Source organism: Salvelinus namaycush, chromosome 41 (assembly GCF_016432855.1).
Source record: "Salvelinus namaycush isolate Seneca chromosome 41, SaNama_1.0, whole genome shotgun sequence".
In the NCBI taxonomy this organism is placed as follows: Eukaryota; Metazoa; Chordata; class Actinopteri; order Salmoniformes; family Salmonidae; genus Salvelinus; species Salvelinus namaycush.
Genome location: NC_052347.1, coordinates 2176527 through 2202122, shown reverse-complemented (window position 1 = coordinate 2202122; position 25596 = coordinate 2176527). Strand labels below are relative to the sequence as shown.

Sequence of the window (25596 nt, the reverse complement as noted above, 5' to 3'; positions counted from 1 at the left end):
AAGGTTGAATGATCCCCTTTATAAGCTCCAATTCTCAATGGGTGATTCTTAATTATGCTATTGTGAAATTAATCAGAAAAGCGTAATGAAAGTGAACATTTTTCATACAAGTCTATGCAAAGAATTACATTTGGTCATCTATAAGTCTTTGCTAGGTAAAGCCCCGCCTTATCTCAGATCACTGGTCACCATAGCAACACCCACCCGTAGCACGTGCTCCGGCAGGTATTATTTCTCCCCTTTGGCCTATTTGTTGCCTTTTCTCCCTACTCTTCTACATTTGCACACACTCTACACAGATTTTTCTATTGTGTTATTGACTGTACGTTTTTTTACGTGTAACTCTGTGTTGTTGTTTTTGTCGCACTGCTGTGCTTTATCTTGGCCATGTCGCAGTTGTAAATGATAACTTGTTCTCAGCTGGCTTACCTGGTTAAATAAAGGTGAAATAAAAAAATTATATTATTAAAAACACCGACAGACTTGTATACAGATTAAGCACTCAGATGAACAATTTTTAAAAGTATAATTTTTTTATGAACTTAACATTTGACGAAGAGCAACAACAGGCACGATTTTCAAATAGATAAATAAATACATTCATAAATAGGCCTACATAAATAAATAACCTTGATAAATAAATAAATACTTGTATAATATTGCTGTTTGACATTGCACATTGCATGATTGTAGAATAGAAGGCTTTTAAGCACAATCAAGCACAATTGTAAAACACAATAGTAAAAAAGATCTGCAAGTTCAAATTCATGTTCTGTTGGACCACAGAAGGCTATCAGAGTTGTGTTTCAGAATGAATTCTAGGGTGTACAGGAGTTCTTTTCGAACCACTTCCCAGGCGCAGTAACTGAAATTCTGTGAAAATAAAAATAAACTGTTAGGGCAATGTAGGGTAATATTGTCCTATGTAGAGATATTATCAAAACAATGTGTCTATTTGTTTTCAACCTATATTCTACCTTTTCTGTTAGGACTGCTGCAATGTTCCCAAAGTACGTCTTCAGGCCCTCTGCCCTGATGGGATAATCACTTGTATCCACACTGCTCATCATCTGCCAGAAAGAAAGAAAGAGGCAGGCGATGAATAATAATTAAAATGCATCCATTGAAGTGTATTTGCTTGTACCCTACTTTTTATTTTAGGACAGCTGCGATGTTCATAAAGTACGTATTCAGCAACTTTGCCCTGACTAGATAATCACGTGTATCCACCTCTCCATCATCGAACACAAGAAGAAAATAATTCAAATGTCACCATAACACACTTAAAAAGTTATTTTAAAATATCTGTATTGGCATAGGTAGGTACTCACACATTTGCTCTCTTCAGTCTGACGGTAGATAATGTTCTGAAAATACTCCAACTTCTGTTGGTCCCACATCGTCGGCAGTTCGTCAGTTCCAAACAATGTGTCGATGTTCTTCAATGTCTCATAAATTGCCTTCGCACCACTGCTGCTCAACTGAAACGGACAACAACAATATTTTCAAATAACATAAATGGCAGTTTAACGTTTTATACTTTCTAATCCTAACGGTTTCAAATACTCTTTCATGCTGTAAAGAACACTTGGATATGCTCGCGTGCCCTTACCTGTGGCGCGCCGGAGGTTGCAAATGCGGTGGCTGGGAATGACATGACGACATTCTCCTGCAGGCACTCCAGAGGAAAATGACCCCCCTGAAAGAAAGAGAAAACACATTTTTCACGTTGAGCTATTCAGTTAAACGTAGTTGGATAATACATCTCAAGTCAAAAGTAATTTAAAAACTGTACCATGTTTGAGTTTGTTTGAGTTTATTTTATTTTTACAGGGACAGTGCACATTAATCAACGTTTCAGTAAAAGTGCCGGTTTTAGCCAGCCGGCTAATTTTCAACCCCAGTCCCTGGGCAGGTTATTAAAAACAATTACAATATGGACAATAGCAACATAGAACAAGACATAGCATACAGACATAGCAACATAGGACAAGCAAGACGTAGCATACAGACAGAGCAACATAGAACAAAAAGCAGCAAGACAAAATTCATAAAAGCAACAAAGTGTTTCCACACCTCACAAGTTAGACAACAGACATGGAAAGCGGCAACACACAGCTAGGGACCATGTTCACAAATCTGATTGACCTTAAGCCATGTCTTCAAGCATTTTGTGAAAGTGTGATATGTGGTGCAGTTATGTGTGTCTGATGGCAGTGTATTCCAGACATGGGAAGCTCTCACAGAAAAAGCGGATTTACTAAAGGTGCTTTTCCTTAGGGGAACTACACAGTCACCTCTCATGGCAGACCTTGTGGATCTGCTGCCATATGTTTGGGTTTTCTGTTTAACAAAAATACTGAGTGGAGGGGGAGCCAAGCCATTTAGGATCTTGAATACAAGACATGCATCAGTGTATTGCACAAGATTTTCCCAACTCAGGAGCTCATGCTTTCTGAGGATGTGACAGTGATGATGGCTATTGGGCTTCCTATCAAGCACTTTGAGAGCCTGTTTGTAGACAGACTGAATAGGTCTTACTGTTGTACAGCAAGCTTGGGCCCAACTAGTCAAGCAGTATGTTAAGTGGGGGAGTATCATAGATTTGAAGTACAGTTTTGCTACCTCTGTAGTCAAACAATTTCGAATATATCGGAAATTAGCTAGGTTGAATTTGGTTATTTGAATTACCTTTTTCACGTGCTTTTTAAAAGAGAGGTTGGAATCAAGTATGATGCCAAGGTACTTAAAATCAGATACCACCTGGAGCTTCTCCCCTGACACATAGACATCTGGCTCAGTAGCATCTGTTGCCCTCTTTGTGAAGAACATGCAAACAGTTTTTTTCACATTGAGATGCAAACACGAGTCACTGAGCCACTTTGTAACCTGGACCATTACAGTAGTGAGTTCTTGTGCAGCTTGTTGTTTGCTCTTTGCATGCACATATATCACTGTATCATCTGCATACATTTGAACTTCAGACCCAGTACAGACAGAAGGCAGATCATTAATGTACAGGCTGAACAGGAGGGGCCCCAGTATTGACCCTTGGGGCACGCCCACATCATAGCTAAGAGTGGGCGACAGCTCATTGCTCACTCTGACACACTGAGTTCTGCCTTCAAGGTATGATTTCATCCATCTCAAGGCATCAGGGGAAAAGTTAAACTTGGACAATTTTGTGATGAGAATCTCATGGTTAACAGTATCAAAAGCCTTCCTTAGGTCCAGAAACACAGCCCCAACAACGCCCCCTTTGTCCATCTTGGACTTCACATTTTCCAGAAGAAAGCAGTTGGCCGTTTCTGTGGAGTGTTTCGCTCTGAAGCCAAACTGCATGGAATGTAATGTGAAGGGGCTGTTGTTGAGGTGGGCAATCAGTTGTTCTGCTACACACTTTTCAACAACCTTTGACACCACAGGTAATATACTAATGGGCCTGTAGTTACTCACGTCAGCAGGGTCGCCTGATTTAAAGATGGCTGTTATTATGGCCGACTTCCATACCCTTGGAAACACCCCGAGACCAATAGATGTGTTGGTGACCTTAGTAATGGGGCCAATGAGTGACTCTTTGTAGTTTTTAAGAAAGGTAGAGTCCATCCCAAACACATCTTTGGCTTTAGAGTTCTTTAGTGAGCTAATCACCTTGTCCACCTTTGACTCAGAAACCTCCCTTATGATGAAGACAGGTTGAGCATCATTTACTAGCACTGAGCCCAAGAAACCAGTGGAGGGGTTCTGTGTCAGTACCCTGACAGAGTCAATAAAGTAGGAATTGAAGGCTATTGCTATTTCAACTGCATCCTGTGTTAGATTGTTATTCACCATGATTTCTAGTCTTTTTGCAGTGTTACTATGGTCTTTCCCTGTTAACTTTTTTAGATTCTCCCAGATCAGTTTAGAATTTCCCTTTGCTTCACCAATTATGTTAATAAAAAAGTTTGCCTTGGCCTGTCTGATTTCTTTCATCACCTTATTTCTCAACATGGTAAACCTACGTCTGTCATGCTCTAATTTGGATCTTAGGGCTATTTTTAGATAATAATCTCGTTCTTTCATCAATTTCCAGATTTCTCCATTTAGCCAAGGAAGAGTGCTCTTTTGGCCAGGTTTGGATTTGATTTTCTTTAGGAAACCATTTAATGTAGTCTGGATTGTGGATAGAAAAACTTGACTATCAGCTTCCACGTCTGCATAGGACAAGAGATCATTCCAGTTAATTCCCTTAATTGCATTTTCAAAATAGCTTAATTCACTCTTAGGTATTCTTAGTTGATCAGGCTTTCTAACAGTAGAGAGGTTAAACCTGCTCTTAGACAGCTTTCTGGCTATAAGTGTCAGATTATGATCAGATAGCCCAGTAACCATATTGAATGATTTAGTCACTCTCTCTGGTTTATTACTGAACACCAAATCAATCTGTGTTTTAGAGCAACAAGTCACCCTGGTTGGCCCTTTAACTAGCTGTGTAAGGTCAAAGGTATTAATGATCCGTTTGAGGGTTTTCCTACAACACTTGTCTTCATAATTAATGTTAAAATCTCCCATTAAGATGACCTCTTTCCCAAAATCACATTCCCTAAGCATGTTTTTAAACTGATCAAAAAACACACTTTTGGTGGAAGGTGGCCTATACATTCCAATATGGGTAGAAGACATTTGGGGAGATGTTTAGGCCAAAATATTCTAGTTCATTATCACATGACCACTCACTTTGTTTACATCGGATATGTTATTTAATATAAATTGTCATACCCCCTCCTCTTCCTTCAATCTTATCTCTCCTGAAAAAATAGTAGCCAGGCACAATCAAAGCAGCTGTCTCTCAGTAGGTTGTGGGTTGTTCGCACCAGCTGTCCTTGTAGCTGGCAAGGCATGGGCATCGAGAAAACTTGCACGAGGCAGAGGAAGGCGCTCATCCAAGTGATAGTCTGAATTGCCATTCTTAGGGTAGTTAGATGATCTTCTGAAGATGGTCATTGTTAGTTGAATATAATCCTGAAAATAATTAATTGAAGCCTGAAGCAATGATCAAATGATAGCATGTTGTTGACTCACCTGTTGCCAGTATATTGCAAATTTCCTCCAGTCAGAATGTGGTTTGTGTTCTGAATCCATATCTGCGGATTAACTTAAATTTTTATTTTTTTATTTTTTATTTATCCATTATTTTACCAGGTAAGTTGACTGAGAACACGTTCTCATTTGCAGCAACGACCTGGGGAATAGTTACAGGGGAGAGGAGGGGGATGAATGAGCCAATTGTAAACTGGGGATTATTAGGTGACCGTGATGGTTGAGGGCCAGATTGGGAATTTAGCCAGGACACCGGGGTTAACACCCCTACTCTTACGATAAGTGCCATGGGATCTTTAATGACCTCAGAGAGTCAGGACACCCGTTTAACGTCCCATCCGAAAGACGACACCTTATACAGAGCAGTGTCCCCAATCACTGCCCTGGGGCATTGGGATCTTTGTTTAGACCAGAGGAAAGAGTGCCTCCTACTGGCCCTCCAACACCACTTCCAGCAGCATCTGGTCTCCCATCCAGGGACTGACCAGGACCAACCCTGCTTAGCTTCAGAAGCAAGCCAGCAGTGGTATGCTAGTGAGGATTGAAAGGATGTACAAAAAGTGAAAGGGTGTCGCGCTAAATTAAGAGTTGAAATGAATGAATTTGGGAAAGTTTTGCCAAGTGAACCGCAAGACCGGATTTCTCTTTTCGTGTGCTCCACTTCCCTCTCATCATGTTTCGAGTTTTCCTTCATAGGAGGCACATTGTCCTAAGTAGGTTTAAAAAATGTAACTCAGAGGCTCAAACGTTGCTAAGAGAGACAGGGAAGAGAGACAGGGAAGAGAGACAGGGAAGAGAGACAGGGAAGAGAGACAGGGAAGAGAGAGAGAGAGACAGGGCAGAGAGACAGGGCAGAGAGACGGGGAAGAGAGACAGGGAAGAGAGACAGGGAAGAGAGACAGGGAAGAGAGAGAGAGAGAGAGAAAAAGAGAGAGAGAGAGAGAAAGAGAGAGCATAACTTCACAATGAATGCAGTAGACCTCTTCATGTCTTTCTCAACACCAAAATTAAACTAATAGCACTTTTATGGACTAAGGGAAGGCCTACTACCATGTTTGTTTGTTTATCACAAAACTACTATTTGCTTGTTTGTTTGTTTCTCACTCTCTGTGTGTCTGTGTGCGTGTGTCTGTGAGAGAGGGAGTGAGAGATGATCATTTAATATGATCTCGTTCTGTTTGCATCTTCTGTCTTTAATCCCATTCATATCTATACATTCGAATTAAACTGTTGATATTAATTGAAGATTATATAGAAATTAACCAGCATTTTATGACGTGTGTATCTGAATAATCAGGCTAACATTAACATTTGACCTTTTATTACTTACGATAAATTAAATTAACCAATGTGCTAACGTGTTGTGATAACATTATCGTAGGCTTAGTAGAAAAATACCTACATCTTAATTCCTAATAATGCTACATCTCATCGTCTTGGATATGCTTAGTTTCTGTGATTGCTACATCCAATTTTGGACTTTTAAATGAATGATACACAGGCTACCTATTGAATCTTGAAGAATATATAACTTTTAAAGGCCTCATGAGCTCAGTCCACCTGTCTTACCTCAACAGAACCCCAAATGTATTTTTTTATGACATTGTTTGAAACAATATACATCTAAACAAACACTGTATAGCTTGAAAATGTAGTTGAAACTATAATGTTGATCTCTTGGATGGTCATTACTTGAATCAATAGCTCTCAGACAGCGGTTACTTTTCTGGAACCCCATCCCTCATCTATTTACCAGAATAGTGGTTGAGTGACCACTATGGTGTTGTTTTGAACTGTAGATTGCCTATAAACAAATGAATGCATGAAAGACTGAATGGATGAATAAATGGATGACTGAATATATAAATGAATGAAAAAAACTATATGATAATAGATGCATGTATTATGTCAATTAATAGTGTTATAAATAAATAAATACATAGCCTTCACATATAAATAAATCATTCAGTCAGTAATTATATCAGCTATCAATCTATTAGCCGGATCAGAAACATGTCACATGTCTCCAATGATGATTATGTGTTTGTCCAACAGACCTCTTTTTCCTCATGGCTTGACTCTGCTGTCGACGAATTTCTTGAACTGCACCAGGTTGTCGCGAACCTTCACTCGCGTGATCTCCCACGCGCATGCGCTATGTTCCTGGAGAGCACACAATACATATATTTTTTCCCCCACTCATTTCAACCACAGCAGGTGCTTTGACACCACAACGGCGCTTGGAAGTTCCCAGTTTCATATGTGATTTGTGGCAGCGAAATGCATCCTATTTGTGGTGATGTAGAATTTGCTCAGATTCATTTATCCTCTATTCGAGAGCATTAGATATTGGACCCACCCAGTGGCGACCGGTTTTCCAAGCGAGCCCCACCTGTTTTGAGCCCCACCTGTTTAACCACAACAACAAAAAAGTTAACATTTGATTATCTTTTTGTTGTTGTTGCCTGTTTAACTTGTTATTTTGGCATTAATATATTTCACATATCAGTTTATTAACAATGTTAAAAAACAACAACAATCATTGAGTTGATAAAGCTGCATACAAACATTGTCCCATTTTTGCTTTCTTGAGTAAGGCAGTTCCAAAATGCAGGTGTTTTAGCCTAGCTCAGTGATTTCTGTTGTGGTGTGGCAGCCAGCCAGCCACAAACAAACAAACAAACACTACACAAGAAGTTGGAAATCTCAAATTCAACAATGAGTGGATTGGAAGGAATCAGTGTCTGTGGGTGTGCGGTCCAAGTCTGGGTTTAAGGTTCTCTTTTCCAAGCTTAAAAGGATAAATATTCAACATTGGCCACGCTGTCAATCCAGCACGACTTCTGCCATGTTCAAAACAACTGGAAACTCTGAGCTGTGAAATCTCAGACTTCAGTGAGTTCAAGACAACTCGGATCTCTGAAAAAAACTAGCTCTGACTGAGAAAATAGGGTTTGAACGGTCATCTAACTCATAATTGCAAGTCGGGAACTCGGGCTTTCTAGACCTCTGACATGAAGAATACTGACGTCATGATTCGACTTTGTTTTTTTCAGAGTTCCCAGTTGTCTTGAAAGCACCATAAATCCAGAGAATACCAGACTTGGATGACAAAGATTGATGACAAAATTTGAATACTAATTTTGTCTCATTTCATCTCATAACTTAGCATACGTGTTCTGGTGCACATGTAGCCTATAGTCTGTTTTAGAGAAATGTCATCATCGAATATTGTAAGAGCTTTCATTGTCTGCTTATAAGCCCCGTTTTTTAATCCTAAGGTTCTGACTTGGTGTACAGGGAAAACACTGTGAATAAGGTTGAATGATCCCCTTTATAAGCTCCAATTCTCAATGGGTGATTCTTAATTATGCTATTGTGAAATTAATCAGAAAAGCGTAATGAAAGTGAACATTTTTCATACAAGTCTATGCAAAGAATTACATTTGGTCATCTATAAGTCTTTGCTAGGTAAAGCCCCGCCTTATCTCAGATCACTGGTCACCATAGCAACACCCACCCGTAGCACGTGCTCCGGCAGGTATTATTTCTCCCCTTTGGCCTATTTGTTGCCTTTTCTCCCTACTCTTCTACATTTGCACACACTCTACACAGATTTTTCTATTGTGTTATTGACTGTACGTTTTTTTACGTGTAACTCTGTGTTGTTGTTTTTGTCGCACTGCTGTGCTTTATCTTGGCCATGTCGCAGTTGTAAATGATAACTTGTTCTCAGCTGGCTTACCTGGTTAAATAAAGGTGAAATAAAAAAATTATATTATTAAAAACACCGACAGACTTGTATACAGATTAAGCACTCAGATGAACAATTTTTAAAAGTATAATTTTTTTATGAACTTAACATTTGACGAAGAGCAACAACAGGCACGATTTTCAAATAGATAAATAAATACATTCATAAATAGGCCTACATAAATAAATAACCTTGATAAATAAATAAATACTTGTATAATATTGCTGTTTGACATTGCACATTGCATGATTGTAGAATAGAAGGCTTTTAAGCACAATCAAGCACAATTGTAAAACACAATAGTAAAAAAGATCTGCAAGTTCAAATTCATGTTCTGTTGGACCACAGAAGGCTATCAGAGTTGTGTTTCAGAATGAATTCTAGGGTGTACAGGAGCTCTTTTCGAACCACTTCCCAGGCGCAGTAACTGAAATTCTGTGAAAATAAAAATAAACTGTTAGGGCAATGTAGGGTAATATTGTCCTATGTAGAGATATTATCAAAACAATGTGTCTATTTGTTTTCAACCTATATTCTACCTTTTCTGTTAGGACTGCTGCAATGTTCCCAAAGTACGTCTTCAGGCCCTCTGCCCTGATGGGATAATCACTTGTATCCACACTGCTCATCATCTGCCAGAAAGAAAGAAAGAGGCAGGCGATGAATAATAATTAAAATGCATCCATTGAAGTGTATTTGCTTGTACCCTACTTTTTATTTTAGGACAGCCGCGATGTTACGTAAAGTACGTATTCAGCGCCTTTGCCCTGACTAGATAATCACGTGTATCCACACTCCCCATCATCTGACACAAGAAGAAATAATTAAAATGTCACCATAACACACTTAAACAGTTAAGCTATCTGTATTGGCATAGGTAGGTACTCACACATTTGCTCTCTTCAGTCTGACGGTAGATAATGTTCTGAAAATACTCCAACTTCTGTTGGTCCCACATCGTCGGCATTTCGTCGGTTCCAAACAATGTGTCGATGTTCTTCAATGTCTCATAAATTGCCTTCGCACCACTGCTGCTCAACTGAAACGGACAACAGCAATAATTTAAAATAACATAAATGGCAGTTCAAAGTTTTCTACTTTCTAATCCTAACGTTGCAAATACTCTTTCATGCTGTAAAGAACACTTGGATATCCTCGCGTGCCCTTACCTGTGGCGCGCCGGAGGTTGCAAATGCCGTGGCTGGGAATGACATGACGACATTCTCCTGCAGGCACTCTAGAGGAAAATGACCCCCCTGAAAGAAAGAGAAAACACATATTTCACGTTGAGCTATTCAGTTAAACATAGTTGGATAATACATCTCAAGTCAAAGTAATTTAAAAAATGTACCATGTCTCTCAGTAGGTTGTGGGTTGTTCGCACCAGCTGTCCTTGTAGCTGGCAAGGCATGGGCATCGAGAAAACTTGCACGAGGCAGAGGAAGGCGCTCATCCAAGTGATAGTCTGAATTGCCATTCTTAGGGTAGTTAGATGATCTGCTGAAGATGGTCATTGTTAGTTGAATATAATCCTGAAAATAATTAATTGAAGCCTGAAGCAATGATCAAATGATAGCATGTTGTTGACTTACCTGTTGCCAGTATATTGCAAATTTCCTCCAGTCAGAATATGGTTTGTGTTCTGAATCCATATCTGCGGATTAACTTAAATAGTGAGGATGGAAAGGATGTACAAAAAGTGAAAGGGTGTCGCGCTAAATTAAGAGTTGAAATGAATGAATTTGGGAAAGTTTTGACAAGTGAACCGCAAGACCGGATTTCTCTTTTCGTGTGCTCCCCTTCCCTCTCATCATGTTTCGAGTTTTCCTTCATAGGAGGCACATTGTCCTAAGTAGGTTTAAAAAATGTAACTCAGAGGCTCAAACGTTGCTAAGAGAGACAGGGAAGAGAGACAGGGAAGAGAGACAGGGAAGAAAGACAGGGAAGAGAGACAGGGAAGAGAGACAGGGAAGAGAGACAGGGAAGAGAGAGAGAGAGAGAGAGAGAGAGAGAGAGAGAGAGAGAGAGAGAGAGAGAGAGAGAGAGCGCGCATAACTTCACAATGAATGCAGTAGACCTCTTCATGTCTTTCTCAACACCAAAATTAAACTAATAGCACTTTTATGGACTAAGGGAAGGCCTATTACCATGTTTGTTTGTTCATCACAAAACTACTATTTGCTTATTTGTTTGTTTCTCACTCTCTGTGTGTCTGTGTGCGTGTGTCTGTGAGAGAGGGAGTGAGAGATGATAATTTAATATGATCTCGTTCTGTTTGCATCTTCTGTCTTTAATCCCATTCATGTCTATACATTCGAATTAAACTGTTGATATTAATTGAAGATTATATAGAAATTAACCAGCATTTTATGACGTGTGTATCTGAATAATCAGGCTAACATTAACATTTGACCATTTATTACTTACGATAAATTAATATAACCAATGTGCTAACGTGTTGTGATAACATTATCGTAGGCTTCGTAGAAAAATACCTAAATCTTAATTCCTAATAATGCTACATCTCATCGTCTTGGATATGCTTAGTTTCTGTGATTGCTACATCCAATTTTGGACTTTTAAATGAATGATACACAGGCTACCTATTGACTCTTGAAGAATATATAACTTTTAAAGGCCTCATGAGCTCAGTCCACCTGTCTTACCTCAACAGACCCCAAAATGTACTTTTTTATGACATTGTTTGAAACAATATACATCTAAACAAACACTGTATAGCTTGAAAATGTAGTTGAAACTATAATGTTGATCTCTTGGATGGTCATTACTTGAATCAATAGCTCTCTGACAGCGGTTACTTTTCTGGAACCCCATCCCTCATCTATTTACCAGAATAGTGGTTGAATGACCACTATGGTGTTGTTTTGAACTGTAGATTGCCTATAAACAAATGAATGCATGAAAGACTGAATGGATGAATACATGGATGACTGAATATATAAATGAATGAAAAAAAACAATATGATAATAGATGCATGTATTATGTCATTTAATAGTGTTATAAATAAATAAATACATAGCCTTCACATATAAATAAATCAGTCAGTCAGTAAAAATATCATCAATCTATTAGCCAGCCTCAAGAACATGTCACATGTCTCCAATAATGATTATGAGGTTGTCCAACAGACCTCTGCTTCCTCACCAATTGACTCTGGAGTCGACTTCGTCACAGCTTGACCATGGTGTCGAGGAATTTTTAAAACTGCACCAGTTTGTAGCGAAGCTCCGCTCCCACGATCTCACATGCGCATGCGCTGTGTTCCTGGAGCACAAACAATACATGCATTTTTTCAGTCAACTCAACCACAACAGGTGCTGCGCCAACGCGTCCTACGACACCACAACCGCGCCTGGAAGTTCCCAGTTTCATATGTGATTTGTGGCAGCGAAATGCATCCTATTTGTGGTGATGTAGAATTTGCTCAGATTAATTTATCCTGTATTCGAGAGCATTTCATTTTGAACCCACCCAGTGGCAACCGGTTTTCTGAGTGTGCCCCACCTGTTTTGAGCCCCACCTGTATAACCACAACAACAAAAAAGTTAGCATTTGTTTAACTTTTTTATGTTGTTGCCTGTTTTACTTGTTATTTGGCATTAATACGTTTCACATATCAGTTTGCAAACAATGTAAAAAAAACATTGAGTTAATAAAACTGCATACAAAAATTGTCTATTTCTTGCTTTCTTGAGTAAGACAAGTCATCATCGAATATTATAATAGCTTTCATTGTCTGCTTATATGCCCCGTTTTTTTATCCTACGGTTCTGACTTGGTGTACAGGGAAAACACTGTGAATAAGGTGATTCTTAATTTTGCTCTTTTGAAATGAATCAGAAAAACGTAATGAAAGTGAACAGTTTTTATTCATGTCTATGACAAGAATTACATAGGAGTAATGCAGTTCATGATAATAGTAAGCAATTATTCAGCAGGAAATATTGAATATGAAAAACAAATAACTCTATAATATATTGGTGAAGGGCTCTGTCTTATTAAATGAGGGCCATGTTCAATATAACTATGTTCAAAGTGTGGACATTGAACACCACACTTTTCAGATTCTGTGTAGGGATAACCAAAAACGTTGTTTTGAAGAACCGTTGTTTCAATAGGTGTTTCACAGAGACCACATTTTGCTCACACATTTAGTCTGTAGACTCTCTTTAAATCAGGCACTGCAATTTGAAACACATGGCTGTTCAGCGTTTACATTGCACATCCTTGAAATAAAAATAGATGTTATTAATAGAGAGACTGATAGTGTTGAATGAAGTCTAAAGTTCAGCCATTTTACCTCACTGCTTGTATTTCTATGTGTTATGGATCCCTATTAGCTGCTTCCAAGGAAAATATACCTCTCTATTGATATCACATACATTGTCAAGCATTTCATACATGTTATCCAGACACTGACTGTTAGCACTTGGTGGTCTATAGCAGCTTCTCACCAGAATGGGCTTTATGGGAGGCAGATGAACCTGTAGCCATATTACTTCAACAGTATTTAACATGAGACCCTCTCTAAACTTTACAGGAATGTGGATCTGAATATAAACAGCCGCACATCCACCTTTGGCATTTCTGTCTTCTCTGTAGATCTTATAAACATGTATTGCTACCACTGTGTCATCAAAGGTATAACCTAATGAGTTTCAGAGATTGTTAGAATACGAGTGTCGTCTGTTACTAGCAAATTAGTGATTTCGTTAATCATGTTTCATAAGCTACAAAGTTAACGTGGGCTATTTTTAACACTTTCCTTGCTTTACTGGGAGGCTTGGCAAAGGTAGACATGCTTGGGTTATTTATGTTAGTGGAGGGTGAGCTGCAGAACGTAGACTTCCTGCTAGGGTACACCACCTCAGTGCTAACAGTAGAACTCTGGTTCATAGGAATATGATTACTGCATACAATAGCTGTAGGATCATTCAGGACAGTAAGAGGGACATACTTACATGTTGTCTTCCAATGCCCCAGAGATAATGTACATTTGCTGAATCATTATGATAACTCAGTGACACAATGGTAGGGATTAAATGAGCTGGGCTTGGTTTAGTGAATTCACTGTGCACCTTTTCAGTCTATTCAGCGAATATTCTTCCAATTACGTTATTGATTGTGGAACACAATTTCATAGATGGGTCGGAACCATAGAATTAGGAATTCTAATAATGTAATAGTATCTCCATGGTAGGAATGGAAGTTGTATAGGAGCTCAAAGTACACTGTTCAAAACAGACCGCCCTGTCCAGTGATAAAACACACTTCATTGAAAAAATGCATTTGAATATAACTACATTTTGAGAAGATACATTTGACTTGTTTTAATGGCTTTCCTTTATGGATTAGTAGGCGATAAGACTAATTGTACTGCCATGTGTGAAAACTTCCTGAGCATGTTTAATACATATCTTAATGTCCACTATGGGGTTGCCACAAAGTTCAATTCTAGGACCGACTGTTTTCTCTGTATATATCAATGATGTCGCTCTTGCTGCTGGTGATTCTCTGATCCACCTCTACGCAGACGACACCATTCTGTAGACATCTGGCCCTTCTTTGGACACTGTGCTAACAAACCTTCAAATGAGCTTCAACGCCATACAACACTCCTTTCGTGGCCTCCAACTGCTTTTAAATGCTAGTAAAACTAAGTGCATGCTCTTCAACCGATTTCTGCCGCACCCTCCTGCCCGACTAGCATCACTACTCTGGACGGTTCTCACTTAGAATATGTGGACAACTACAAATACCTAGGTGTCTGGTTAGACTGTTAATTCTCCTTCCAGACTCACATTAGGCATCTCCAATCCAAAATGAAATCTAGAATTGGCGTCCTATTTCACAACAAAGCCTCTTTCACTTATGCTGCCAAACATACCCTCGTTAAACTGACTATCCTACTAATCCTTGACTTCGGCGATGTCATTTACAAAATAGCCTCCAACACTCTACTCAGCGAACTGGATGTAGTCTATCACAGTGCCATCCGTGTTGTCACCAAAGCCCCATATACTATCCACCACTGCAACCTGTATGCTCTCAATGGCTGGCCCTCACTACATATTAGATGTCAAACCCACTGGCTCCAGGTCATCTATAAGTCTTTGCCCCAGTAAAGCCCCGCCTTTTGTCAGCTCACTGGTCACCATAGCAACACCCACCCGTAGCACGTGCTCCAGCAGGTATGCCAATGAGTGGAATTAATTGCAAAAATCCCTGAAGCTGGAGTCTCATATCTCCCTCTCTAACTTTAAGCATCAGCTGTCAGAGCAGCTTACCGATCACTGTACCTGTACATAGCCAATCTGTAAATAGCACACCCAACTACCTCATCCCCATATTATTATTTACCCTCTTGCGCTTTGTCACCTCAGTATCTCTACTTGCACATCATCATCTGCACATCTATCACTCCACTGTTAATGCTAAATTGTAATTGTAATTCTTTCGCCTCTGTGGCCTGTTTTTTGCCTTATCTCCCTACTCTTCTACATTTGCACACACTGTACATACATTTTTCTATTGTGTTATTGACTGTATATTTGCTTATGTGTAACTCTGTGTTGTTGTTTTTGTCGCACTGCTTTGCTTTATCTTGGCCAGGTCGCAGTTGTAAATGATAACTTGTTCTCAACTGGCCTACCTGGTTAAATAAAGGTGAAATAAAAAATAAATACATAAAAACACAACGACAGACTTGGATACAGAATGAGCACTCAGATTAACAATATTTAATAAAAGTATAATTTTTTTATTAACTTAACATTTGATGAAGAGCAACAACAGGCACGATTTTCAAATAGATAAATAAATACATTCATAAATAGGCCTACATAAATAAATAACCTTGATAAATAAATAAATACTTGTATAATATTGCTGTTTGACATTGCACATTGCATGATTGTAGAATAGAAGGCTTTTAAGCACAATCAAGCACAATTGTAAAACACAATAGTAAAAAAGATCTGCAAGTTCAAATTCATGTTCTGTTGGACCACAGAAGGCTATCAGAGTTGTGTTTCAGAATGAATTCTAGGGTGTACAGGAGCTCTTTTCGAACCACTTCCCAGGCGCAGTAACTGAAATTCTGTGAAAATAAAAATAAACTGTTAGGGCAATGTAGGGTAATATTGTCCTATGTAGAGATATTATCAAAACAATGTGTCTATTTGTTTTCAACCTATATTCTACCTTTTCTGTTAGGACTGCTGCAATGTTCCCAAAGTACGTCTTCAGGCCCTCTGCCCTGATGGGATAATCACTTGTATCCACACTGCTCATCATCTGCCAGAAAGAAAGAAAGAGGCAGGCGATGAATAATAATTAAAATGCATCCATTGAAGTGTATTTGCTTGTACCCTACTTTTTATTTTAGGACAGCCGCGATGTTACGTAAAGTACGTATTCAGCGCCTTTGCCCTGACTAGATAATCACGTGTATCCACACTCCCCATCATCTGACACAAGAAGAAATAATTAAAATGTCACCATAACACACTTAAACAGTTAAGCTATCTGTATTGGCATAGGTAGGTACTCACACATTTGCTCTCTTCAGTCTGACGGTAGATAATGTTCTGAAAATACTCCAACTTCTGTTGGTCCCACATCGTCGGCATTTCGTCGGTTCCAAACAATGTGTCGATGTTCTTCAATGTCTCATAAATTGCCTTCGCACCACTGCTGCTCAACTGAAACGGACAACAGCAATAATTTAAAATAACATAAATGGCAGTTCAAAGTTTTCTACTTTCTAATCCTAACGTTGCAAATACTCTTTCATGCTGTAAAGAACACTTGGATATGCTCGCGTGCCCTTACCTGTGGCGCGCCGGAGGTTGCAAATGCCGTGGCTGGGAATGACATGACGACATTCTCCTGCAGGCACTCTAGAGGAAAATGACCCCCCTGAAAGAAAGAGAAAACACATATTTCACGTTGAGCTATTCAGTTAAACATAGTTGGATAATACATCTCAAGTCAAAGTAATTTAAAAAATGTACCATGTCTCTCAGTAGGTTGTGGGTTGTTCGCACCAGCTGTCCTTGTAGCTGGCAAGGCATGGGCATCGAGAAAACTTGCACGAGGCAGAGGAAGGCGCTCATCCAAGTGATAGTCTGAATTGCCATTCTTAGGGTAGTTAGATGATCTGCTGAAGATGGTCATTGTTAGTTGAATATAATCCTGAAAATAATTAATTGAAGCCTGAAGCAATGATCAAATGATAGCATGTTGTTGACTTACCTGTTGCCAGTATATTGCAAATTTCCTCCAGTCAGAATATGGTTTGTGTTCTGAATCCATATCTGCGGATTAACTTAAATAGTGAGGATGGAAAGGATGTACAAAAAGTGAAAGGGTGTCGCGCTAAATTAAGAGTTGAAATGAATGAATTTGGGAAAGTTTTGACAAGTGAACCGCAAGACCGGATTTCTCTTTTCGTGTGCTCCCCTTCCCTCTCATCATGTTTCGAGTTTTCCTTCATAGGAGGCACATTGTCCTAAGTAGGTTTAAAAAATGTAACTCAGAGGCTCAAACGTTGCTAAGAGAGACAGGGAAGAGAGACAGGGAAGAGAGACAGGGAAGAAAGACAGGGAAGAGAGACAGGGAAGAGAGACAGGGAAGAGAGACAGGGAAGAGAGAGAGAGAGAGAGAGAGAGAGAGAGAGAGCGCGCATAACTTCACAATGAATGCAGTAGACCTCTTCATGTCTTTCTCAACACCAAAATTAAACTAATAGCACTTTTATGGACTAAGGGAAGGCCTATTACCATGTTTGTTTGTTCATCACAAAACTACTATTTGCTTATTTGTTTGTTTCTCACTCTCTGTGTGTCTGTGTGCGTGTGTCTGTGAGAGAGGGAGTGAGAGATGATAATTTAATATGATCTCGTTCTGTTTGCATCTTCTGTCTTTAATCCCATTCATGTCTATACATTCGAATTAAACTGTTGATATTAATTGAAGATTATATAGAAATTAACCAGCATTTTATGACGTGTGTATCTGAATAATCAGGCTAACATTAACATTTGACCATTTATTACTTACGATAAATTAATATAACCAATGTGCTAACGTGTTGTGATAACATTATCGTAGGCTTCGTAGAAAAATACCTAAATCTTAATTCCTAATAATGCTACATCTCATCGTCTTGGATATGCTTAGTTTCTGTGATTGCTACATCCAATTTTGGACTTTTAAATGAATGATACACAGGCTACCTATTGACTCTTGAAGAATATATAACTTTTAAAGGCCTCATGAGCTCAGTCCACCTGTCTTACCTCAACAGACCCCAAAATGTACTTTTTTATGACATTGTTTGAAACAATATACATCTAAACAAACACTGTATAGCTTGAAAATGTAGTTGAAACTATAATGTTGATCTCTTGGATGGTCATTACTTGAATCAATAGCTCTCTGACAGCGGTTACTTTTCTGGAACCCCATCCCTCATCTATTTACCAGAATAGTGGTTGAATGACCACTATGGTGTTGTTTTGAACTGTAGATTGCCTATAAACAAATGAATGCATGAAAGACTGAATGGATGAATACATGGATGACTGAATATATAAATGAATGAAAAAAAACAATATGATAATAGATGCATGTATTATGTCATTTAATAGTGTTATAAATAAATAAATACATAGCCTTCACATATAAATAAATCAGTCAGTCAGTAAAAATATCATCAATCTATTAGCCAGCCTCAAGAACATGTCACATGTCTCCAATAATGATTATGAGGTTGTCCAACAGACCTCTGCTTCCTCACCAATTGACTCTGGAGTCGACTTCGTCACAGCTTGACCATGGTGTCGAGGAATTTTTAAAACTGCACCAGTTTGTAGCGAAGCTCCGCTCCCACGATCTCACATGCGCATGCGCTGTGTTCCTGGAGCACAAACAATACATGCATTTTTTCAGTCAACTCAACCACAACAGGTGCTGCGCCAACGCGTCCTACGACACCACAACCGCGCCTGGAAGTTCCCAGTTTCATATGTGATTTGTGGCAGCGAAATGCATCCTATTTGTGGTGATGTAGAATTTGCTCAGATTAATTTATCCTGTATTCGAGAGCATTTCATTTTGAACCCACCCAGTGGCGACCGGTTTTCTGAGTGTGCCCCACCTGTTTTGAGCCCCACCTGTATAACCACAACAACAAAAAAGTTAGCATTTGTTTAACTTTTTTATGTTGTTGCCTGTTTTACTTGTTATTTGGCATTAATACGTTTCACATATCAGTTTGCAAACAATGTAAAAAAAACATTGAGTTAATAAAACTGCATACAAAAATTGTCTATTTCTTGCTTTCTTGAGTAAGACAAGTCATCATCGAATATTATAATAGCTTTCATTGTCTGCTTATATGCCCCGTTTTTTTATCCTACGGTTCTGACTTGGTGTACAGGGAAAACACTGTGAATAAGGTGATTCTTAATTTTGCTCTTTTGAAATGAATCAGAAAAACGTAATGAAAGTGAACAGTTTTTATTCATGTCTATGACAAGAATTACATAGGAGTAATGCAGTTCATGATAATAGTAAGCAATTATTCAGCAGGAAATATTGAATATGAAAAACAAATAACTCTATAATATATTGGTGAAGGGCTCTGTCTTATTAAATGAGGGCCATGTTCAATATAACTATGTTCAAAGTGTGGACATTGAACACCACACTTTTCAGATTCTGTGTAGGGATAACCAAAAACGTTGTTTTGAAGAACCGTTGTTTCAATAGGTGTTTCACAGAGACCACATTTTGCTCACACATTTAGTCTGTAGACTCTCTTTAAATCAGGCACTGCAATTTGAAACACATGGCTGTTCAGCGTTTACATTGCACATCCTTGAAATAAAAATAGATGTTATTAATAGAGAGACTGATAGTGTTGAATGAAGTCTAAAGTTCAGCCATTTTACCTCACTGCTTGTATTTCTATGTGTTATGGATCCCTATTAGCTGCTTCCAAGGAAAATATACCTCTCTATTGATATCACATACATTGTCAAGCATTTCATACATGTTATCCAGACACTGACTGTTAGCACTTGGTGGTCTATAGCAGCTTCTCACCAGAATGGGCTTTATGGGAGGCAGATGAACCTGTAGCCATATTACTTCAACAGTATTTAACATGAGACCCTCTCTAAACTTTACAGGAATGTGGATCTGAATATAAACAGCCGCACATCCACCTTTGGCATTTCTGTCTTCTCTGTAGATCTTATAAACATGTATTGCTACCACTGTGTCATCAAAGGTATAACCTAATGAGTTTCAGAGATTGTTAGAATACGAGTGTCGTCTGTTACTAGCAAATTAGTGATTTCGTTAATCATGTTTCATAAGCTACAAAGTTAACGTGGGCTATTTTTAACACTTTCCTTGCTTTACTGGGAGGCTTGGCAAAGGTAGACATGCTTGGGTTATTTATGTTAGTGGAGGGTGAGCTGCAGAACGTAGACTTCCTGCTAGGGTACACCACCTCAGTGCTAACAGTAGAACTCTGGTTCATAGGAATATGATTACTGCATACAATAGCTGTAGGATCATTCAGGACAGTAAGAGGGACATACTTACATGTTGTCTTCCAATGCCCCAGAGATAATGTACATTTGCTGAATCATTATGATAACTCAGTGACACAATGGTAGGGATTAAATGAGCTGGGCTTGGTTTAGTGAATTCACTGTGCACCTTTTCAGTCTATTCAGCGAATATTCTTCCAATTACGTTATTGATTGTGGAACACAATTTCATAGATGGGTCGGAACCATAGAATTAGGAATTCTAATAATGTAATAGTATCTCCATGGTAGGAATGGAAGTTGTATAGGAGCTCAAAGTACACTGTTCAAAACAGACCGCCCTGTCCAGTGATAAAACACACTTCATTGAAAAAATGCATTTGAATATAACTACATTTTGAGAAGATACATTTGACTTGTTTTAATGGCTTTCCTTTATGGATTAGTAGGCGATAAGACTAATTGTACTGCCATGTGTGAAAACTTCCTGAGCATGTTTAATACATATCTTAATGTCCACTATGGGGTTGCCACAAAGTTCAATTCTAGGACCGACTGTTTTCTCTGTATATATCAATGATGTCGCTCTTGCTGCTGGTGATTCTCTGATCCACCTCTACGCAGACGACACCATTCTGTAGACATCTGGCCCTTCTTTGGACACTGTGCTAACAAACCTTCAAATGAGCTTCAACGCCATACAACACTCCTTTCGTGGCCTCCAACTGCTTTTAAATGCTAGTAAAACTAAGTGCATGCTCTTCAACCGATTTCTGCCGCACCCTCCTGCCCGACTAGCATCACTACTCTGGACGGTTCTCACTTAGAATATGTGGACAACTACAAATACCTAGGTGTCTGGTTAGACTGTTAATTCTCCTTCCAGACTCACATTAGGCATCTCCAATCCAAAATGAAATCTAGAATTGGCGTCCTATTTCACAACAAAGCCTCTTTCACTTATGCTGCCAAACATACCCTCGTTAAACTGACTATCCTACTAATCCTTGACTTCGGCGATGTCATTTACAAAATAGCCTCCAACACTCTACTCAGCGAACTGGATGTAGTCTATCACAGTGCCATCCGTGTTGTCACCAAAGCCCCATATACTATCCACCACTGCAACCTGTATGCTCTCAATGGCTGGCCCTCACTACATATTAGATGTCAAACCCACTGGCTCCAGGTCATCTATAAGTCTTTGCCCCAGTAAAGCCCCGCCTTTTGTCAGCTCACTGGTCACCATAGCAACACCCACCCGTAGCACGTGCTCCAGCAGGTATGCCAATGAGTGGAATTAATTGCAAAAATCCCTGAAGCTGGAGTCTCATATCTCCCTCTCTAACTTTAAGCATCAGCTGTCAGAGCAGCTTACCGATCACTGTACCTGTACATAGCCAATCTGTAAATAGCACACCCAACTACCTCATCCCCATATTATTATTTACCCTCTTGCGCTTTGTCACCTCAGTATCTCTACTTGCACATCATCATCTGCACATCTATCACTCCACTGTTAATGCTAAATTGTAATTGTAATTCTTTCGCCTCTGTGGCCTGTTTTTTGCCTTATCTCCCTACTCTTCTACATTTGCACACACTGTACATACATTTTTCTATTGTGTTATTGACTGTATATTTGCTTATGTGTAACTCTGTGTTGTTGTTTTTGTCGCACTGCTTTGCTTTATCTTGGCCAGGTCGCAGTTGTAAATGATAACTTGTTCTCAACTGGCCTACCTGGTTAAATAAAGGTGAAATAAAAAATAAATACATAAAAACACAACGACAGACTTGGATACAGAATGAGCACTCAGATTAACAATATTTAATAAAAGTATAATTTTTTTATTAACTTAACATTTGATGAAGAGCAACAACAGGCACGATTTTCAAATAGATAAATAAATACATTCATAAATAGGCCTACATAAATAAATAACCTTGATAAATAAATAAATACTTGTATAATATTGCTGTTTGACATTGCACATTGCATGATTGTAGAATAGAAGGCTTTTAAGCACAATCAAGCACAATTGTAAAACACAATAGTAAAAAAGATCTGCAAGTTCAAATTCATGTTCTGTTGGACCACAGAAGGCTATCAGAGTTGTGTTTCAGAATGAATTCTAGGGTGTACAGGAGCTCTTTTCGAACCACTTCCCAGGCGCAGTAACTGAAATTCTGTGAAAATAAAAATAAACTGTTAGGGCAATGTAGGGTAATATTGTCCTATGTAGAGATATTATCAAAACAATGTGTCTAGTTGTTTTCAACCTATATTCTACCTTTTCTTTTAGGACTGCTGCAATGTTCCCAAAGTACGTCTTCAGGCCCTCTGCCCTGATGGGATAATCACTTGTATCCACACTGCCCATCATCTGCCAGAAAGAAAGAAAGAGGCAGGCGATGAATAATAATTAAAATACATCCATTATAGTGTATTTGCTTGTACCCTACTTTTTATTTTAGGACAGCCGCGATGTTACGTAAAGTACGTATTCAGCGCCTTTGCCCTGACTAGATAATCACGTGTATCCACACTCCCCATCATCTGACACAAGAAGAAATAATTAAAATGTCACCATAACACACTTAAACAGTTAAGCTATCTGTATTGGCATAGGTAGGTACTCACACATTTGCTCTCTTCAGTCTGACGGTAGATAATGTTCTGAAAATACTCCAACTTCTGTTGGTCCCACATCGTCGGCATTTCGTCGGTTCCAAACAATGTGTCGATGTTCTTCAATGTCTCATAAATAGCCTTAGCACCACTGCTGCTCAACTGAAACGGACAACAGCAATAATTTAAAATAACATAAATGGCAGTTCAAAGTTTTCTACTTTCTAATCCTAACGTTGCAAATACTCTTTCATGCTGTAAAGAACACTTGGATATGCTCGCGTGCCCTTACCTGTGGCGCGCCGGAGGTTGCAAATGCCGTGGCTGGGAATGACATGACGACATTCTCCTGCAGGCACTCTAGAGGAAAATGACCCCCCTGAAAGAAAGAGAAAACACATTGTTCCCGTTGAGCTATTCAGTTAAACATAGTTGGATAATACATCTCAAGTCAAAAGTAATTTAAAAAATGTACCATGTCTCTCAGTAGGTTGTGGGTTGTTCGCACCAGCTGTCCTTGTAGCTGGCAAGGCATGGGCATCGAGAAAACTTGCACGAGGCAGAGGAAGGCGCTCATCCAAGTGATAGTCTGAATTGCCATTCTTAGGGTAGTTAGATGATCTGCTGAAGATGGTCATTGTTAGTTGAATATAATCCTGAAAATAATTAATTGAAGCCTGAAGCAATGATCAAATGATAGCATGTTGTTGACTTACCTGTTGCCAGTATATTGCAAATTTCCTCCAGTCAGAATATGGTTTGTGTTCTGAATCCATATCTGCGGATTAATTTAAATAGTGAGGATTGAAAGGATGTACAAAAAGTGAAAGGGTGTCTCGCTAAATTAAGAGTTGAAATGAATGAATTTGGGAAAGTTTTGCCAAGTGAACCGCAAGACCGGATTTCTCTTTTCGTGTGCTCCCCTTCCCTCTCATCATGTTTCGAGTTTTCCTTCATAGGAGGCACATTGTCCTAAGTAGGTTTAAAGAATGTAATGTTGCTAAGAAAGACAGGGAGAAGGAGGAGAGAGTGAATATCGACCCCTTAGCTTTACAATGAATGCAGTCGACCTCTTCATGTCTTTCTCAACACCAATATTAAACTAATACCACTTTTATGGACTAAGGGAAGGCCTACTACCATGTTTGTTTGTTTATCACAAAACTACTATTTGCATGTTTGTTTGTTTCTCACTCTCTCTGTGTGTCTGTGAGAGAGGGAGTGAGAGATGATAATTTAATATGATCTCGTTCTGTTTGCATCTTCTGTCTTTAATCCCATTCATGTCTATACATTCGAATTAAACTGTTGATAATAACTGAAGATTATATAGAAATTAACCAGCATTTTATGACGTGTGTATCTGAATAATCAGGCAATTATTAACATTTGACTATTTATTACTTACGAGAAATTAAATTAACGAACGTGCTTATGTGTTGTGATAACATTATCGTAGGCTTAGTAGGAAAATACTTAAATCTTAATTCCTAATAAATCTACATCTCATCGTCTTGGATATGCTTAGTTTCTGTGATTGCTACATCCAATGTTTGACTTTTAAACGAATGATACACAGGCTACCTATTGACTCTTGAAGAATATATAACTTTTAAAGGCCTCATGAGCTCAGTCCACCTGTCTTACCTCAACAGAACCCAAAATGTACTTTTTTATGACATTGTTTGAAACAATATACATCTAAACAAACACTGTATAGCTTGAAAATGTAGTTGAAACTATAATGTTGATCTCTTGGATGGTCATTACTTGAATCAATAGCTCTCTGACAGCGGTTACTTTTCTGGAACCCCATCCCTCATCTATTTACCAGAATAGTGGTTGAGTGACCACTATGGTGTTGTTTTGAACTGTAGATTGCCTATAAACAAATGAATGCATGAAAGACTGAATGGATGAATAAATGGATGACTGAATATATAAATGAATGAAAAAAAACAATATGATAATAGATGCATGTATTTTGTCAATTAATAGTGTTATAAATAAATAAATACATAGCCTTCACATATAAATAAATCAGTCAGTCAGTAAAAATATCATCAATCTATTAGCCCGCCTCAGGAACATGTCACATGTCTCCAATGATGATTATGAGGTTGTCCAACAGACCTCTGCTTCCTCACCACTTGACTCTGCAGTCGACTTCGTCACAGCTTGACCATGGTGTCGAGGAATTTTTACAACTGCACCAGTTTGTAGCGAAGCTCCGCTCCCACGATCTCACATGCGCATGCGCTGTGTTCCTGGAGCGCATGCATTTTTTCAGTCAACTCAACCACAACAGGTGCTTCGCCAACGCATCCTACGACACAAAAAAAACGGCGCTTGGAAATTCCAACTTTCATCGAAATTCATCCGATTTGTGGTGATCTATGATTAATTCCTCTGATTAATTTAGCCTATTTTCGAGTGCATTTGATATTGGATCCACCTTCTGTTTCAAGATGGTGTTCAGCTTGTTGAAATACGTTTTCAGAGACCCTTTGCCTGAAGTAGCTGACCCTCCATCTCCAGA

General features: G+C 38.8%; 4 protein-coding genes across 4 annotated transcripts; all 4 read right to left on the bottom strand.

Annotated features, from left to right (window-relative positions):
* Positions 1-765: 765 nt before the first annotated feature.
* LOC120034592 (interferon alpha-6-like) lies at positions 766-4949 on the bottom strand. The gene is made up of 6 exons (XM_038981198.1): positions 4826-4949; positions 4713-4714; positions 1613-1699; positions 1332-1481; positions 978-1070; positions 766-873 (listed from the first exon to the last, which is right to left on the bottom strand). The coding sequence occupies exons 1-6, from the start codon at positions 4947-4949 to the stop codon at positions 766-768; spliced, it is 564 nt and encodes a 187-aa protein (XP_038837126.1).
* A 4214-nt stretch (positions 4950-9163) lies between these two features.
* On the bottom strand, positions 9164-10329 carry LOC120034421 (interferon alpha-6-like). The gene is made up of 5 exons (XM_038980972.1): positions 10188-10329; positions 10006-10092; positions 9726-9875; positions 9376-9468; positions 9164-9271 (listed from the first exon to the last, which is right to left on the bottom strand). Exons 1-5 carry the CDS (start codon positions 10311-10313, stop codon positions 9164-9166), a joined length of 564 nt encoding a protein of 187 aa, XP_038836900.1. The 5' UTR covers positions 10314-10329.
* Positions 10330-15849: 5520 nt separating this feature from the next.
* LOC120034420 (interferon alpha-6-like) lies at positions 15850-17015 on the bottom strand. Its single transcript, XM_038980971.1, has 5 exons — positions 16874-17015; positions 16692-16778; positions 16412-16561; positions 16062-16154; positions 15850-15957 (listed from the first exon to the last, which is right to left on the bottom strand). Exons 1-5 carry the CDS (start codon positions 16997-16999, stop codon positions 15850-15852), a joined length of 564 nt encoding a protein of 187 aa, XP_038836899.1. The 5' UTR covers positions 17000-17015.
* A 5492-nt stretch (positions 17016-22507) lies between these two features.
* LOC120034419 (interferon alpha-6-like) lies at positions 22508-23674 on the bottom strand. The gene is made up of 5 exons (XM_038980970.1): positions 23533-23674; positions 23350-23436; positions 23070-23219; positions 22720-22812; positions 22508-22615 (listed from the first exon to the last, which is right to left on the bottom strand). The coding sequence occupies exons 1-5, from the start codon at positions 23656-23658 to the stop codon at positions 22508-22510; spliced, it is 564 nt and encodes a 187-aa protein (XP_038836898.1). The 5' UTR covers positions 23659-23674.
* Between the last annotated feature and the right edge of the window lie 1922 nt (positions 23675-25596).

What these genes read in the sequence shown, in the direction of transcription:
- LOC120034592 (XM_038981198.1), bottom strand. Translation starts at nt 4,949, where the DNA reads ATGGCAATTCAGACTATCACTTGGATGAGCGCCTTCCTCTGCCTCGTG. An exon ending in CAACCTCCGGCGCGCCACAG is followed by an intron (nt 1,482 to 1,612) that starts GTAAGGGCACGC and finishes TGTCCGTTTCAG; the next exon opens with TTGAGCAGCAGTGGTGCGAA. An exon ending in AGACTGAAGAGAGCAAATGT is followed by an intron (nt 1,071 to 1,331) that starts GTGAGTACCTAC and finishes TCTTTCTGGCAG; the next exon opens with ATGATGAGCAGTGTGGATAC.
- LOC120034421 (XM_038980972.1), bottom strand. Translation starts at nt 10,313, where the DNA reads ATGGCAATTCAGACTATCACTTGGATGAGCGCCTTCCTCTGCCTCGTG. An exon ending in ACAACCTACTGAGAGACATG is followed by an intron (nt 10,093 to 10,187) that starts GTACATTTTTTA and finishes TCTTTCTTTCAG; the next exon opens with GGGGGTCATTTTCCTCTAGA. An exon ending in CAGCAGTCCTAACAGAAAAG is followed by an intron (nt 9,272 to 9,375) that starts GTAGAATATAGG and finishes TTATTTTCACAG; the next exon opens with AATTTCAGTTACTGCGCCTG.
- LOC120034420 (XM_038980971.1), bottom strand. Translation starts at nt 16,999, where the DNA reads ATGGCAATTCAGACTATCACTTGGATGAGCGCCTTCCTCTGCCTCGTG. An exon ending in AGACTGAAGAGAGCAAATGT is followed by an intron (nt 16,155 to 16,411) that starts GTGAGTACCTAC and finishes TCTTTCTGGCAG; the next exon opens with ATGATGAGCAGTGTGGATAC. An exon ending in CAGCAGTCCTAACAGAAAAG is followed by an intron (nt 15,958 to 16,061) that starts GTAGAATATAGG and finishes TTATTTTCACAG; the next exon opens with AATTTCAGTTACTGCGCCTG.
- LOC120034419 (XM_038980970.1), bottom strand. Translation starts at nt 23,658, where the DNA reads ATGGCAATTCAGACTATCACTTGGATGAGCGCCTTCCTCTGCCTCGTG. An exon ending in ACAACCTACTGAGAGACATG is followed by an intron (nt 23,437 to 23,532) that starts GTACATTTTTTA and finishes TCTTTCTTTCAG; the next exon opens with GGGGGTCATTTTCCTCTAGA. An exon ending in AGACTGAAGAGAGCAAATGT is followed by an intron (nt 22,813 to 23,069) that starts GTGAGTACCTAC and finishes TCTTTCTGGCAG; the next exon opens with ATGATGGGCAGTGTGGATAC.